The sequence below is a fragment of the Amphiura filiformis genome, chromosome 12 (assembly GCF_039555335.1).
Source record: "Amphiura filiformis chromosome 12, Afil_fr2py, whole genome shotgun sequence".
Classification (NCBI taxonomy): domain Eukaryota; kingdom Metazoa; phylum Echinodermata; class Ophiuroidea; order Amphilepidida; family Amphiuridae; genus Amphiura; species Amphiura filiformis.
Window position 1 is genome coordinate 12,662,516 of NC_092639.1, and position 14,093 is coordinate 12,676,608.

At 38.6% G+C, this 14,093-nt stretch overlaps 1 protein-coding gene across 1 annotated transcript; it reads left to right on the top strand.

The window, feature by feature from the left end:
• The first annotated feature begins 6,139 nt into the window (after nucleotides 1–6,139).
• Nucleotides 6,140–11,980, top strand: LOC140165496 (NLR family CARD domain-containing protein 4-like). Its single transcript, XM_072188787.1, has 4 exons — nucleotides 6,140–6,215; nucleotides 6,587–6,859; nucleotides 7,596–10,419; nucleotides 11,878–11,980. Exons 1-4 carry the CDS (start codon nucleotides 6,140–6,142, stop codon nucleotides 11,942–11,944), a joined length of 3,240 nt encoding a protein of 1,079 aa, XP_072044888.1. The 3' UTR covers nucleotides 11,945–11,980.
• The last annotated feature ends 2,113 nt before the right edge of the window (nucleotides 11,981–14,093 follow it).

Sequence of the window (14,093 nt, forward strand, 5' to 3'; positions counted from 1 at the left end):
CAAGAACCACAACACCAATTCCAGGCTTGTTTGTACTCATTTTAATGCATTTTTCATGCTGATTCCAAATATTGGCATGACCATTTACAATTCTGAAATTTATGTATTTTTAAAAATAATGGAAACTTGTCAACTGCAGTCGACACCCGCGTGGAGGGTGTTAAGCGTCATTTTGTTAACACTATGATAACTTGAGTTTTATAATTTTGTCAAACAGCCTGTGTGCCTCGATAGACATGTTGTACAATTTTAACTGTTGTAGCCTACATCATTACATGTGGCATTATTTTTCGCAAGTGATCCATAAATTTTGCTTTTGTTAACGGGTTTGATCACGACAAACTTTTCCCTGCATGACAGAGAATAACAAGAAATGTCTTTAAAAAAGACAATGCCTCCAAGATACCAGTGGGCACCTTTTGTTATTAGTTAAGGAGACACTTATAATGCTAGCTTTAAGGTAACGCTTTTGGATATAGATTTTTGTCTGATTGAAATATGTGAGTCCATTCTCTCCTGATTACAAGACTGAAAATTTGATTTTAATCGGATTTTTGGTTTATACCAAAATATATGGCCTGTCAAAATGGCGCGAAACCAAGAAGTTGGCAACAAATTTCTTTTATTTTTGTTATGCAATGTTGTCATGTAGGCCTTATTTTCTAATTATAGGCCTATATGCAAGAATTGTACAAAGTAAAATGTTCAGATCGGCTACAAAATAAGATATAAAACCCATGGATGCCTTTTTCCATGCAAATTTCCATTTGCATAATTAATTAGGGCACTAATCAACTTTTCTAATAAGTGGCCCTAATTAATTATGCAAATTGAAATTTGCCAAAACGCAACCGTGATTTTGTAGTAGGCCTACAGTGTGTGTTCTACCCATGTACCATGCCTCAGTACTATAGCTCTTTTAATTGTATCTGAAATCTTTACTTTGCATAATTCATGCATGTAATTAGAAAATCATCTGGCAACTGGACTTGTCAAAAATATAGAAAATAAAAAGAAAGTTGTTGCCAAATTTTTGTTTTGGTTTCGCGCCATTTTGACAGGCCATATCTCAAGAACCGAATGTAATCTACAGGGCATAAGCTTTAAATAGAAAGAAAATCTAAATTTGTGCATTAGCCAATAGGGCCACGGTCACCTAAAGCCATCTTGCAATCTTGCAGATAATTCTGATGTATGAAATAAGACCTTCAAACTTTCAGATATGAAGAGTTCCAGATGCAGGCAGCCGTTTCTGTTTTTTTTTAAATATATGCCCAAGTTGTATCAAGAGTCATTTCTCGTGGATTTTTTGACTGAAAATTACGATTGTAACGTTTCAGAGTAACAAATTTTCGTATCAGATATTTTTATTCTTGTTTATTATATTTTGTATTCAGGACTAAAATAATATTGATATTATTATAATAAGGGGGTCTTTTTATAGGCCATTACTCTTTTGTATGTGTAATTGAATAAAAAATCAAAAACATTATTGTTTTGTTTTTTTTCCTTCATTTGTGCTTTGTCTTGCATCGAAAGGGCCAATATCAACACCTTGTTTGTAAGAAGTATTGTGTGGGGAAAGATGATTCTTGCATTTTATTTTTATTTTATCTTAACAAACAAAAAGCAAATTTCTCAGTCAAAGTCTTGAAACGGTCATGGCCTGGGTATGCATGCAAAAATATTGCAACAGTACTCAGTAGAACATAAAAAACTGATACATGACCAACCACGCATGGCAATTGGGGAAGCAAATACTTTAAAACGAATTATTCCGAATTATATCAACGCAATAAAATTGCAATACTTTAGTACATGTATTTGAACAGCAATGAAGCCGGCCATAAGCGCGGCTAGGCGTATCATACCATACATTGCAGTTCAAATGCATCATGATCATGATTGTAGCCTAGTCGAGCCTAGCATGCATACCAGCTGATTTGGGCGTCCAAAGGTCCCGTAAACGTATTATAACTTCCGGTGTCACCCGCAAAATCATCACCCGAACTGTACAAAACAATCCATGATGTCAAATTATCACATTCAAAGTGTCGCCATGAACGTCAGCTTCAACTTCTCCAGCCAAAGTTTTTGCATTGATAATCAGGTTTCATGTAATCATGAAATTAAACCTTGTTTGATGTGTATTCCCATTGCCACAGCATAACGGTTTTCCAACTTGTCTTCTACGATAAAGCTGCTGCTGATGAGCGCTGAGGTTAAAACCTATAATTAAAGACCGAATTAAAAAAAGACTAGTTTGCGTCTGACGTCATGACAAAGGCGCGCCGTGATTGGTTGCTGACCTGCGCAGTATGGCATTTTTGGCCTGGTTTACAGGATGGCATACGCAAGCTAGTCTTTTTTAATTCGGTCTTTAATTATACAACATATGAGTTTGAAAATATTCTAATGCATAAGGCCGAGTAAAAAAAAATACATGTTTCTCGTCCGTGCCCTCCTCATTTTTTGAAATTTTTTCAAATTTCTTTTTATTTTGTAAACTTTCAGTTACAACTTGTTGAAAAAGATGTTTCAGAAGTTGAAACTTATTTTACGGCTTTGTAAATGCATAATACATCATTTAAGAAGAGTTTTGTGATCACTAGAGGGGTCTACTTCTCAAAACAATAAAATAAAAAGGGCCTCCTCCTTTTTCTCAGATATCAATCTGTATGTCGAATACCCAAAATATGGTGCCAAATACAGGTATTTAGCGTCCTTTTCCAATAAAAAATAGAAAATAAAAAGCCCCTCATCCTCCTAATTTTTAAAAACCCGGACGAGAAACATGTTTTTATTTTTACTTGGCCTAATTCATTAACTTGATAGACCCACGCCATTGGCGCCACGTGCTAGGTGTTTCTAGAATCGCTATAGAATAAGATTAATTTTAATGCTAATTTATTGCACATGCTGAGGAAGCGTCATTACCTTTTTGAACATTCGGAAATGGCGATAGGCGAATTTATGTATGGCGCAGAGAGGTGGGGGATATATATTGGGCTCTCAATATTGGGCGGAAATTAGAGTACTTGTCAGAATATAAATTTGTACAATCGGCCTACATGCCGCGCAATGTGCGGCATTTAGGTGTCAATTTCAAAGCAAACTACCTCCTGCGGAGGCAGAAAAATATTTAATTGTATATGTGACAATGAACCCGAAATAATTAGACACATTACCTACTGCAGCGAGTTCAAAATGCCTTGTACAGTATTATACTGCGTTTGGGGAAATTATTTCATACTAACCAGCTGAGTCGAGCATTAAGGGACATTTGAACGTTCGGACAGTATTTTTGTGGGACATGAGAGCACATCAGATATACCGAATTGCATTCTGAATACGAAGAATGTCCTTCTAATATCAAATAATTTAGACTTTTTGAAATTCGCGATATGATAGCCTACACATTTTATGGCAAAGTTAAAAATTGATAGGCCTATTTTTGATATTTACTGAACAGTCCTCGAAGTAAACTTTATAAATCTAATGATACAGACTTGACATTTAGTTTGGAATATTTTTCGCAAAATTCCACGACTGGTATGGACGGTTCTGCATAAACCGCACGGGATAAATATTAATTGGGGTGTGTCGGGAGGTGTAAAATATTGTTTGATAGAAAATGTGCTTTCCATAAGTTTATATACAGTGCTCATAATGTAGTGAATTTGCCTAAAATGGCGGATTTAGAGATCCTGAATTTGAGCTTTGTGGGGGACACAATTTCGGACTTTAGGCAACATTGTTCTGCTATTATCAAATTTATAGGGGTTTGGGGTGATATTTCGTAAACTTCGTCAGCATGGTCAGCAATTGGCATTCATCACAGCTGAAATCATGGAAGAAAGTTATCTCTTTCTTCCATGCTGAAATACACTTGCAATACACCAAATTTTTTTAACATGGGAGGAGCCTAAAATATGGCTCTTAAAAGTGGTACGCACTCAGAAAGAAGTTTGAATGGCTCCCTGGGGCCAAATGTTATAAACTTACTGTACCTAAAGAAGCAACGAGACTTAATTGGACATGTCCAAAAAAGACCTATTTTTGTAGTGTTTTTGGGATAAAATCCATATCTTCAATACGAAAGGTCAAAATTTTTAATTAATCGTCGGCTTTTCATCCCAGCTACATGCACTTTAAGTACATATCATTAGATTTAAAAAGTTTACTTCGGGGACTGTTAAATATCAAAAATATCACTTTTAAAAATCATTTGCCATAAAATCAAAAAATCAAAATTAGTTGATATCAGAAGGACATTCTTCATATTCAGAATGCAATTCGACACGTTCGATATGTCTGATGAGCTGTTAGGCCCCACAAAAATACTGTCCAAACGCTCATACCACACCCCTTAAGTCAGTGTTTCAATTTCATATTTTGTTTGTTTGTTAGTCATTTTAGTTTTTATTTCTAATAACAAATCATAATCCACTAATTACAATTAATCGGACAAGAATCCAGAATCAACAATCTTTTGATAGCAACGGTCGAGTACTCTCCAAACACTGATAAAAAGATAGATTTGTACTAGAACTTTGGTTCAGGCCACGCACACAGAATATTCTGTTACTCCCGACGTAAGCATCACAAATGCAGGCGTGTGTTAAACAAAATAATGAATTCAAAAAATCCCAAAAGCCATTATTATTCATTCTACGCCTCTTGCAATGTGGAAAATAGTAATTGTATCATAACCCGATGTCAAGGAAACAAACAGGTAGGCCTAATAATATTAATCAAAATCAAGAATAATATTGAACAAATCCTTAATCCTCCTACCTGCACATTACACTTAATTCAGGTGTGCATTATGATTATAGGCCGGCGGTAAAAATACTTGAAAATGATTTTGCTAAACAAGAAACTTTTCGTGCTTGGCTGATCCTCGCTGGATGAAGGTCATATTGATTATGGTCTACAGAGATGCCTCTTCTCCAGACCAATGGTACGTTCAAATCGATATTTGGGCGTCCAAAGGTCCCGTAAACTTCCGGTGTCACCCGCAAAATCATCACCCGAACTGTTTCTCCCGGCTGTTTCTACTGCGAACGTTACACATCGCCCACACCAGGTAAATAATTATTTCATACAGGCAACGAACCAATGAAATACGACCTGCAGCAAAGCACGTGGCTTTATAAAAATGCCCCACCGAACTGTTTCTCCCGGCTGTTTCTACTGCGAACGTTACACATCGCACACACCAGGTAAATAATTATTTTGTACTGGCAACGAACCAATGAAATACGACCTGCAGCAAAGCACGTGGCTTTATAAAAATGCCCCACCGAACTGTTTCTCCCGGCTGTTTCTACTGCGAACGTTACACATCGCCCACACCAGGTAAATAATTATTTCATACAGGCAACGAACCAATGAAATACGACCTGCAGCAAAGCACGTGGCTTTATAAAAATGCCCCACCGAACTGTTTCTCCCGGCTGTTTCTACTGCGAACGTTACACATCGCACACACCAGGTAAATAATTATTTTGTACTGGCAACGAACCAATGAAATACGACCTGCAGCAAAGCACGTGGCTTTATAAAATGCCCCACCGAACTGTTTCTCCCGGCTGTTTCTACTGCGAACGTTACACATCGCACACACCAGGTAAATAATTATTTTGTACTGGCAGTAATACTGGCAGTAAACGAACTAATGAAATACGACCAGCAGCAAAGCACGTGGCTTTATAAAATGCCCCGCCGGCTGCTGAGAGTATACCTGCTAAGTTACAAAATAAGCGGAATTTATACTCCGCGCTCGTAGTCCGACGAGTTTGACCCTTTTTTATTTACCAGGCGTTCAGTCGACTATAATCACTATCTCATTGTGGCGCAAGAAAGACGAATCTAAAAAGTCCAATGACTGCGTTACTCTCATCTTGAGACAAGACTGACTACAAGTATCCCGGCTGACTATACATGTAGTTCACTGAGTTGTCATAATTTGTATTCATTCAGTATTACTTTGATCATGTTGATTACCGTATTTCTATATTTATTTTTCGGGAACAGATCGTATTTCAAGACGATTGTGTCTCAGCAAATCACGATATTCAAGGAAGCCGACCATCAACGCAGCCCGACACATGTGTAGATGTAGCCTACCCTCATGATGGCCTCGTCGTCATCGACCCCTGATGCCAGTCAACAGGACAACAGTGCTTCATGTAACCAAGAAGAACACATAGGTAATCGATGTTTCATCCATAGTTTTTCAAGACTTGATTCCAGAGGGGCGTAGGTTAATAATAGAAACAGCCATGTAGAAAAGAATGAACTCAAGCGTACTTGTATATCAACCCACATGCACAAGACCACGCCTTTAAAATGAATAAAATATGAGCTTCCTTCAGACGACGTCAAATTCTTAATTTGATGGAGTAAAGTGGGGGTAAGGTACTGTCAATCGGGTCATCCCACTTTAAAGGACAGGAAGGTCTTTATGATTAACATACTTATATATACAATGTTTGAGCTATATATTTGTTTCAGTACTTTAAGAAATGGGTGGGTTTTTTTTAAATATCCAGTAATAATATTGTTTGATATCGTTATACAGCATCTGAGCGTGATTTGGATGATGTGATAGAGCTTCTAGATCCAACAGACTTACAGAAGTTATTTGATGCTCTAAATATCGAATACCGATATCTGAAAAGGGCAAAGAAAGGGGCGGCCACGGATGATGCAGATCAGAGAGTCAAAGCTGTGTTCAGGCAATGGAGGAAGAATCTTGGACACGAAGCTACTCGCCAAGCCATACTGGACGCACTTCTGAGATGTGGAAATACACTGGCGAAAGACACGCTGGAAGAAAAATGGGGAAATGTGGGTAAGCAATAAAATCTTATAATCCATATTTCTGTGTCATAGTTTATCAGTTAATTATCAGAATAAAATTTTTAATAATTTCCCTGAAATGTTATGTACTCGCGCCACTTGAGAGATAGCAAAACTCAAACCAACTGATATTCCACTATGAAATATCAAATTAATATGTTGGCACTAAGTAAGACTTAACTAATTCTTAATGCTATTGGACAACATTCACAATTCATAACAATGCTATTTGTTACTTTTTAACAAACTAAAAATGTGCTTTACTACATTAATTATATTTCATTTTAATTAAAGATAAGTTTAGGACAAAATACTCTCCATCAGAAGGGAATGACCTTCAACCTTGTCAATTATAAGAGGAGCCCGTTATATTGATATGATATGACGATAAATTGAAACCACAAGTGAAGTTTGAAGTCATATTATGTATTATTATGAGGAAATGCAAGGATTAGCCTAATGGCGCACATGAGCTACTTTTCCATAGAGTAAATTTCACGGACATAATAAGCTCTGTCCTCTGAAAATCCCAACAAAATTTGCTTTTATTTGCTGTTTTTTTTACGGGAGGACACTCTTAGCTTGTGCCTAAAATTCCAGTTATGTCAAGGGAGCCCATCGGCGCCATTGGGCGAATCTTTACGGTACAAAATAAACACTGTTGAGCCTTAAGATATAAGTAAGTATCTATATTTTAAAATGGACGGTGCATTTTTGTCGTGTTTCAGAACAAATAGAGCATCCACTATTTGGAAACGACCTCATCCTACTACGTTGTCGAGAAGAACTGAAGTCATACTATATCAGCTCGTTGTGTAAAATCCCTCTTTTCCCTGGTGATATGTCGAAATGTGTTGATCTGAAGGATATCTACACTAAAGTATCCATCGTAATGGATCTCCCTACACCTTGCAGTTCCATCAGAATTCCTCTGGAGTCACATGAAGAAATTTTCACAAGAAAGACAGATGATGGTCAGTTCTACACAAGACTATTACTCGTAGGTCCAGCTGGGTACGGGAAGACAACAACAACAGCCAAGATTGCTTACGATTGGGCAAACGTAATCGATTCCCCCGGGATCGATTCATCCCTGTCAGATATTGGTCTTCTATTTGTGGTCAATATGCGTTGGGTTGAGCATACGTCGAACCTGGAAGATGCTATTCTGTCTCAAATGTTGCCTGAAGACACAGAAATGACCAAAGAGTTACTACGAAGCAAGATCAAAGAGCTCGGAGATCGAGTAATAATCATACTTGATGCCGTTTACGAGTCCGACAGAGAGCTCTTTAATCATCCGAAAAGCAGCGGAAGCATTGTGAAGCTGCTCAGGGGAAATATTTTTGCATTGTGTAGATTGGTAGTTACGACTCGTCCGTGGCGGGTAGCAGAAATTGCCAAAGCTTGTTCGGCTTTCACGCGCTTAGATCTAAGTGGGTTCAGTAGTGAAGACGTACAGATATACATCTGGCGATTCTTCAGAGATGACGAAGAGTTACGGGGGTCTTTACTAGAGTACATGTCACAGAATGCCCTCGTGGCCGACGTTTCGCGTGTCCCGCTCATGGCTCTACTTGTCTGTACACACTGGCGCGAATCACGTGCTGCAGAAATCCCAAACAGAATTGGTCACCTTTATGATGCCATACTCAACATCATGTACAAGCATTTCCAGTCTAAACCACGAAAACTACAGGCTAGCAAGACGCGTGGTAAAAAACACTTGCGGTTCCTGAAGCTGAAAAAGGCTAAGACTGAGAAAGAAGCTGGGATTGATTTCACTTTACTTCTGCAGCATCTTGGAAAGATGGCTTTAGAAGGATTATGGCCGCCAAATAACCGTATTGTGTTCTCCGTCAATGAAGTTGCCGATCCTGAGGTAGTAGAAGAAGCATGTCAGATGGGACTAGTATCCAAACAAGAAATGCGAGCTGGCCACAAAGTACTCCCCATACAAGGTGCCTCCACGTCCACTGCCGCATCATCGAATACAACAAAGTTGGCGTTTTTTCATAAGTCAGCTCAAGAAAAATGCGCCGGTGAATATCTTGCCAATCTTGCCGATACCAAACCAGAAGAATTTCAGTCACGGCTGCGGTCGATTTCAACCATACAGGAGGCCCTCAGTATCCAACTTGTACTACGATTTACTTGTGGCCGAAATCCTGAAGCAGCACAACAAATCCTGCAGAGATTGGTTGAGATTTTTCGCGGTATTTCATCAATGGTTGAAGATTACTACCAAGAAGAGGTTCTAGAGCTAGATGATACATTGATGATGCAGCAGTTCATGGAGCTATGTCTGAGTTGCAATTATGAGGCAGCTAGCAATGATAGATTTACTGGCTTACTAGAAGATGTATTTGTTAGAGGCATGGCGTATTTTCTGGGCATATCATCATCCACTGCGTTAGCGCTTGGTTACTACATGGAGCACTCTCAACCTGGTGATATCAAATCACTCAAACTGAGACCGATTGTACATCCGGGAGACTACATTGACACAACAGGCCCATTAAAGAAATTGTACGTACAATATCAACATGGAGTAAATCAAATCCCGCCTGACAGGATGCAATCGATATCTGAGGAATACTTCAGCAGATATGAAGGAGATGTCTACTCGCGCATTGAAGATATCAGGACAGATGCACCCGGGTTTACTGTCACCCTCATCCAGATGTGGCAAAGATGTCAAGACCACGACCTACCTACTCCAGAAGAAACCGACATCAGTCCTGTCATCAATGCTCTACAGTACACTCAATTGGAAGCATTAGATATTGCCGACTTCAAATTTCGTGATATAGATCAGTTCGTAGAGGTGTGTGGGAATGGTCATATGTCGCACTTGAAGGAGCTGAATGTGAGAAGCATAGGCATGGATGACTATCAGACAGAGCGATTGGCACAGAGTATCAGCTGTATGCCGGATTTGGAAGAGCTTGATATTTCACACAATGTACCTGGAAGAAGTCTGGAATATTTGGCAGAAACCTTGCCAACAGCAACATCTTTGAACAAACTCTATATACAATACATGGGAGCATCAACAGAAGCGTTGGATACGTTCACACAAAGATTGTCCGATTTTGGTTCCCAGTTGATAGGGCTGCGTATGGATGGCAATTATATGAATGACGTCGTTGCTTCAAACCTTGAATCTCACCTACCAGTAGCTACGCAGCTGGAGTGGATATCGATTGGTATGGATAATGTTAGTAGGGAACATCACAATCAGTTGTTGTTGACAATGGGTCGCCTTACTCGTCTTCAACAACTGTTCGTCTACGAGAGTCAATATCCAGATGACCTACTGGAGAGTATAGCGGATGTGATACCATCGCTGCCTGATCTGTTTGACGTCGTTTTGGACGTTGAGACATCAACTTCGCCAGAGGTTAGCAGTACCTCGTGGCAACACTTCAAGTCCAAGTTACAGAGTGTGGCTGGACTTCAGAATGTGCAACTAAGTCATATTGCTTTGGAAAAGAGTGATTTTATGGAGTTTCTTCAACTGAGTCGTGAAAAGGGACTTGCTGTAGTAAGGTTAGTCAAATGTGATAATCAATTCCTGGTAAAAACAATTATATGCATGACTTAATATAAATCAAATTTAATTGTGAACTAATAATGATGAAATATTATGCAGGATGCAAGAATAGGCTTATTCTGCAACTTTTGTTTCACTACAAAGCATTTTTATGAGGTCCACTAAAAACCATACTAAAAATCCTTACAAATTCCTGTCGCGTTTGCATAAAACCAAAATGGCCGACTATTCAGGGGTCACATTTCAAGTTAGTAAAATCAAATCTGGAAACCATGCCAATGTATTACTCTCATCATAATGTTTCAGAAAAATGGCAACAACGTAGTCCCCTACGGGGGATAATTTGTCGGGACTTTGAGCATGGTGTTATAGGGACCTCATAGAAATGCTTCGTTGCGATTATGTTGCAATTGAAGTGAAATCTTTCTTTACCTGGTCTATAAATATACCATAGCAATAGGTTTAAACAAATATCGCACGGTACTTGTACGTTCACGCGGTACCTCTGCATTGTGTCAAAGAACTGGGATACTCGTAATTCTATAGAATGTTCATATCATGCTATCACTCGCACTTCGCACTTGAAAGATTAGTATCTTTGAAAAAACTGGTATTGTATTCAAGCTATGATTGCAGAAATACACAGGTGGTGAGTGCAACCTGCTTGTAGTGCATTGCGATATACATACAAAAATTGTTTAAACCTATTGCTATGGTAGTTAATCTTGTAGTACATGCCTGTAACCAGGGGTGTAACCAGACCTGACCTTCCGGGGGGGGCAAGATTGAAAATTTCCCAATTCTTGACCAAGTCGCGAGCGGCTTGCCGCAAAGCGTTAAACGGGTGGGGTCCAGGGGCCCGCCTTAGGGGCCCTGGTGGGGTCCAGGGGCAAAGCCCCGGCGGGGGTCAAGGGGGCGGAGCCCCCTGAAGCTCCTGGTTTTTGGCATATTAGAAGCTAAAAAATCAGTGTTTCAGAGTACAAATGTCAAATTCCCTCTTTCTTTCCCTTTTCTCTTCTCCCTTCCCTTTTTCTCTTCTCCCTTCCCCTTTTTTCCCCTCTTTTTTTCTTTTCTTCTTTCCCCTTTCTCTTCTTCCCTCTTTTTCCCCTTTTTTCTTCTCCTTCCCTTTTTCTTCCCTCTTTTCTCTCCTTCCCCTTTTCCCTTCCCAATTTTTGCTCTTCTTCCCAGTTTTTTGTGTCCGGGGGCAGCTTGCCCCCCCCAATTCCCACTGGTTACGCCACTGCCTGTAACCTGCCTGGTACATCATTAAAATGTTAGTATACCAAATCACTCGCATTTTTGGTATGTTTTTTCCATTTTATGCGTTGGCTTACAATAAACAAATTAAAAATATAATCTCATGCAGATTTGTTTCAATCTAATTAATTCATGATGATGATTACGATTACCCCGGATGATTACATATGTGTTTGTATATGTATATTATTCTTAAGGTACGATATCAACTGTGTACCAGATGACGTAGCCGTTCCAGCAGATGACATCTTTGAGTTTCTGTGATTGGCTTTTTATGATGTCAGACCAACCTGATGATTTCATTAGGTATGCTACTTTTATTATGGTTATTATCTAGTAGTCTCTTACTGGTAGTTAACATAAGCGGAAAAAAAACATCGTGTACCCTTAATGTACTACAGTATCTTATAATATGAAATAATTTTGGTTAATTTTTTTCAAACCTGATTTTTTGGCATATGTTTATACATGTCCCATCTTTCACCCGATGACATGGATGGAATCAGCCAAATTCGATGTATTTGTCAAGTCAATATCAGAGCAATTTTGACATGCCATATTCAGACATTAAAGTCCCCCATAAAGTTCCACGACAAACGACCAAAACAGCAAGTGGGGTTTCTTCCACCAACATTTTGAATAAAGAACAACAAAATTAAAATTTGATGGAACTCGCACGTTATGGCTCTAATATGGGAAACATTGATATAGTTTTGATAAATGTTTTGACCTGATGCGAGTAAGAGTTTGTACATACATGGTGACATATCATACATTTCCATGGTGACATGAATCTAACAATATCTACCGAATTTATTTGTCTGCAGAACGAAGAAATTTCACTGCATGCAATGGAGGAGCAACATCCCGCAGAAAAGTATCAACGTCATCCACCGTACCAACGTTGCAACCTGGATATCATCGTACCAGCCTAGACGGATGAAGATCACGGTTTGATTGAATTTCAAGTATTAGTGTGTTTATACTTTGCTGAACTTCAATTATTATTTGAGTAATCATGATAATGGTCAAAGGATGTTAAACATTAAAAGGGAATAATATTATTGTACAGAAATGTTTTGGGCAAAGATTTTGTCACACAAGTGCGTTTTTTTTTGGTAATGATTTTCTGTTTCTAAAACTGACTTTGTGCATCTCAAATTGAATCTTGCAAAGAATTCAAATATTTAACTGACTCGCAGTCGTAGCTCTCTAGATTGTCTGGTTCCTGCATTCGGGTCACCCTCTAAAAATAAAAATAAAACCGTTTTTTAATTTCTTGGCGATTTTTGCGAAATATTCCGACTCTCTCGGGAACCCCACCCCTCAGCTCCCCACTGAACGGCCAACAGATTCGCATTTGCCGTAAACGTTTTTCATGAACGACACCTTTTATTGTTTAAAAACCCGGATTCGCTCTGCCTGCATTTGCCTAAAAAGTAGACCCTCCCTCGGGTCCATGGAGAACGACTGGTAATGTAGATTACATAGCATTAAAAATCAACCCAATACATGGACCCTCCCAGTCTGTAAGCAATTTCACTTCCAGTTCCCACAAAATGCTGGGAGTTCACTTTTACTAGGGATAACCATCAAAATTTCATGTTGCCCCTATTGCTACAAAAGATTGTAGACAATAGAAGTATTTTGGTGGTTAAATGGTCAAAATCGGTCAAAAACTTTTCGAATTATGAATTTTCAAAGTTTCCCATTCTGACCGGTCATTGGAACGAAATAAAATGACAAGGTCCAAAAATATCAATTAGGAGCAAAATTGGCATAAGCATATATTTACCTTTATATATTTCTTTATTTTAACATATGCAAACATGAAACAAGTATATTGTGAAAGTATCAAAGGGGTTTCTTATGAAAAAGCACTTTACTAGTCAATGGCATAAATTATTTTTTCAAACCGAGGCATTGAAATCATGCATTTAGCGAACATTTGCCAAAAATCATCCAAGATGGCCGATATGGCCCAAAATCAAAATTGTACTAAGTCCATGTAAACTTTTTTTTCACAACCAAAAATGTCGATGTTATTGGGTTTAATATGACCAATTAGTAGGTGTATGCAAATTAAATATTAAGTGTAATTGAAGGTCATTGACTCATTCACAATGATAGAGGTTATCCACTTCACTCATCATGCTCATGTGTGACTTCTAACAAAAGGTGCTGGTTCCCAGTAGTATTCCCCATTCAATACAATTCAATACATGACCTCGGAGTTAACTGCATGACTTTCGCGGCCTATTTTGAAACAGTAATGGTTGCACATTCAGGTACTTCTTTTGAAAGTTCTAAACAAGGTATAGCCAGCAGCAAGTTGTGGATGGTATGGGCCTAAATATAAGAAAACGTTTAGGGTTGAAATCAGGTGAAAATACATCAAAGCACGAAACTTCAC

Coding starts and splice junctions, on each gene's coding strand:
- LOC140165496 (XM_072188787.1), top strand. CDS start 6,140: ATGGCCTCGTCGTCATCGACCCCTGATGCCAGTCAACAGGACAACAGT. Junction 6,216..6,586: donor TAACCAAGAAGAACACATAG/GTAATCGATGTT, acceptor ATCGTTATACAG/CATCTGAGCGTGATTTGGAT. Junction 6,860..7,595: donor AGAAAAATGGGGAAATGTGG/GTAAGCAATAAA, acceptor GTCGTGTTTCAG/AACAAATAGAGCATCCACTA.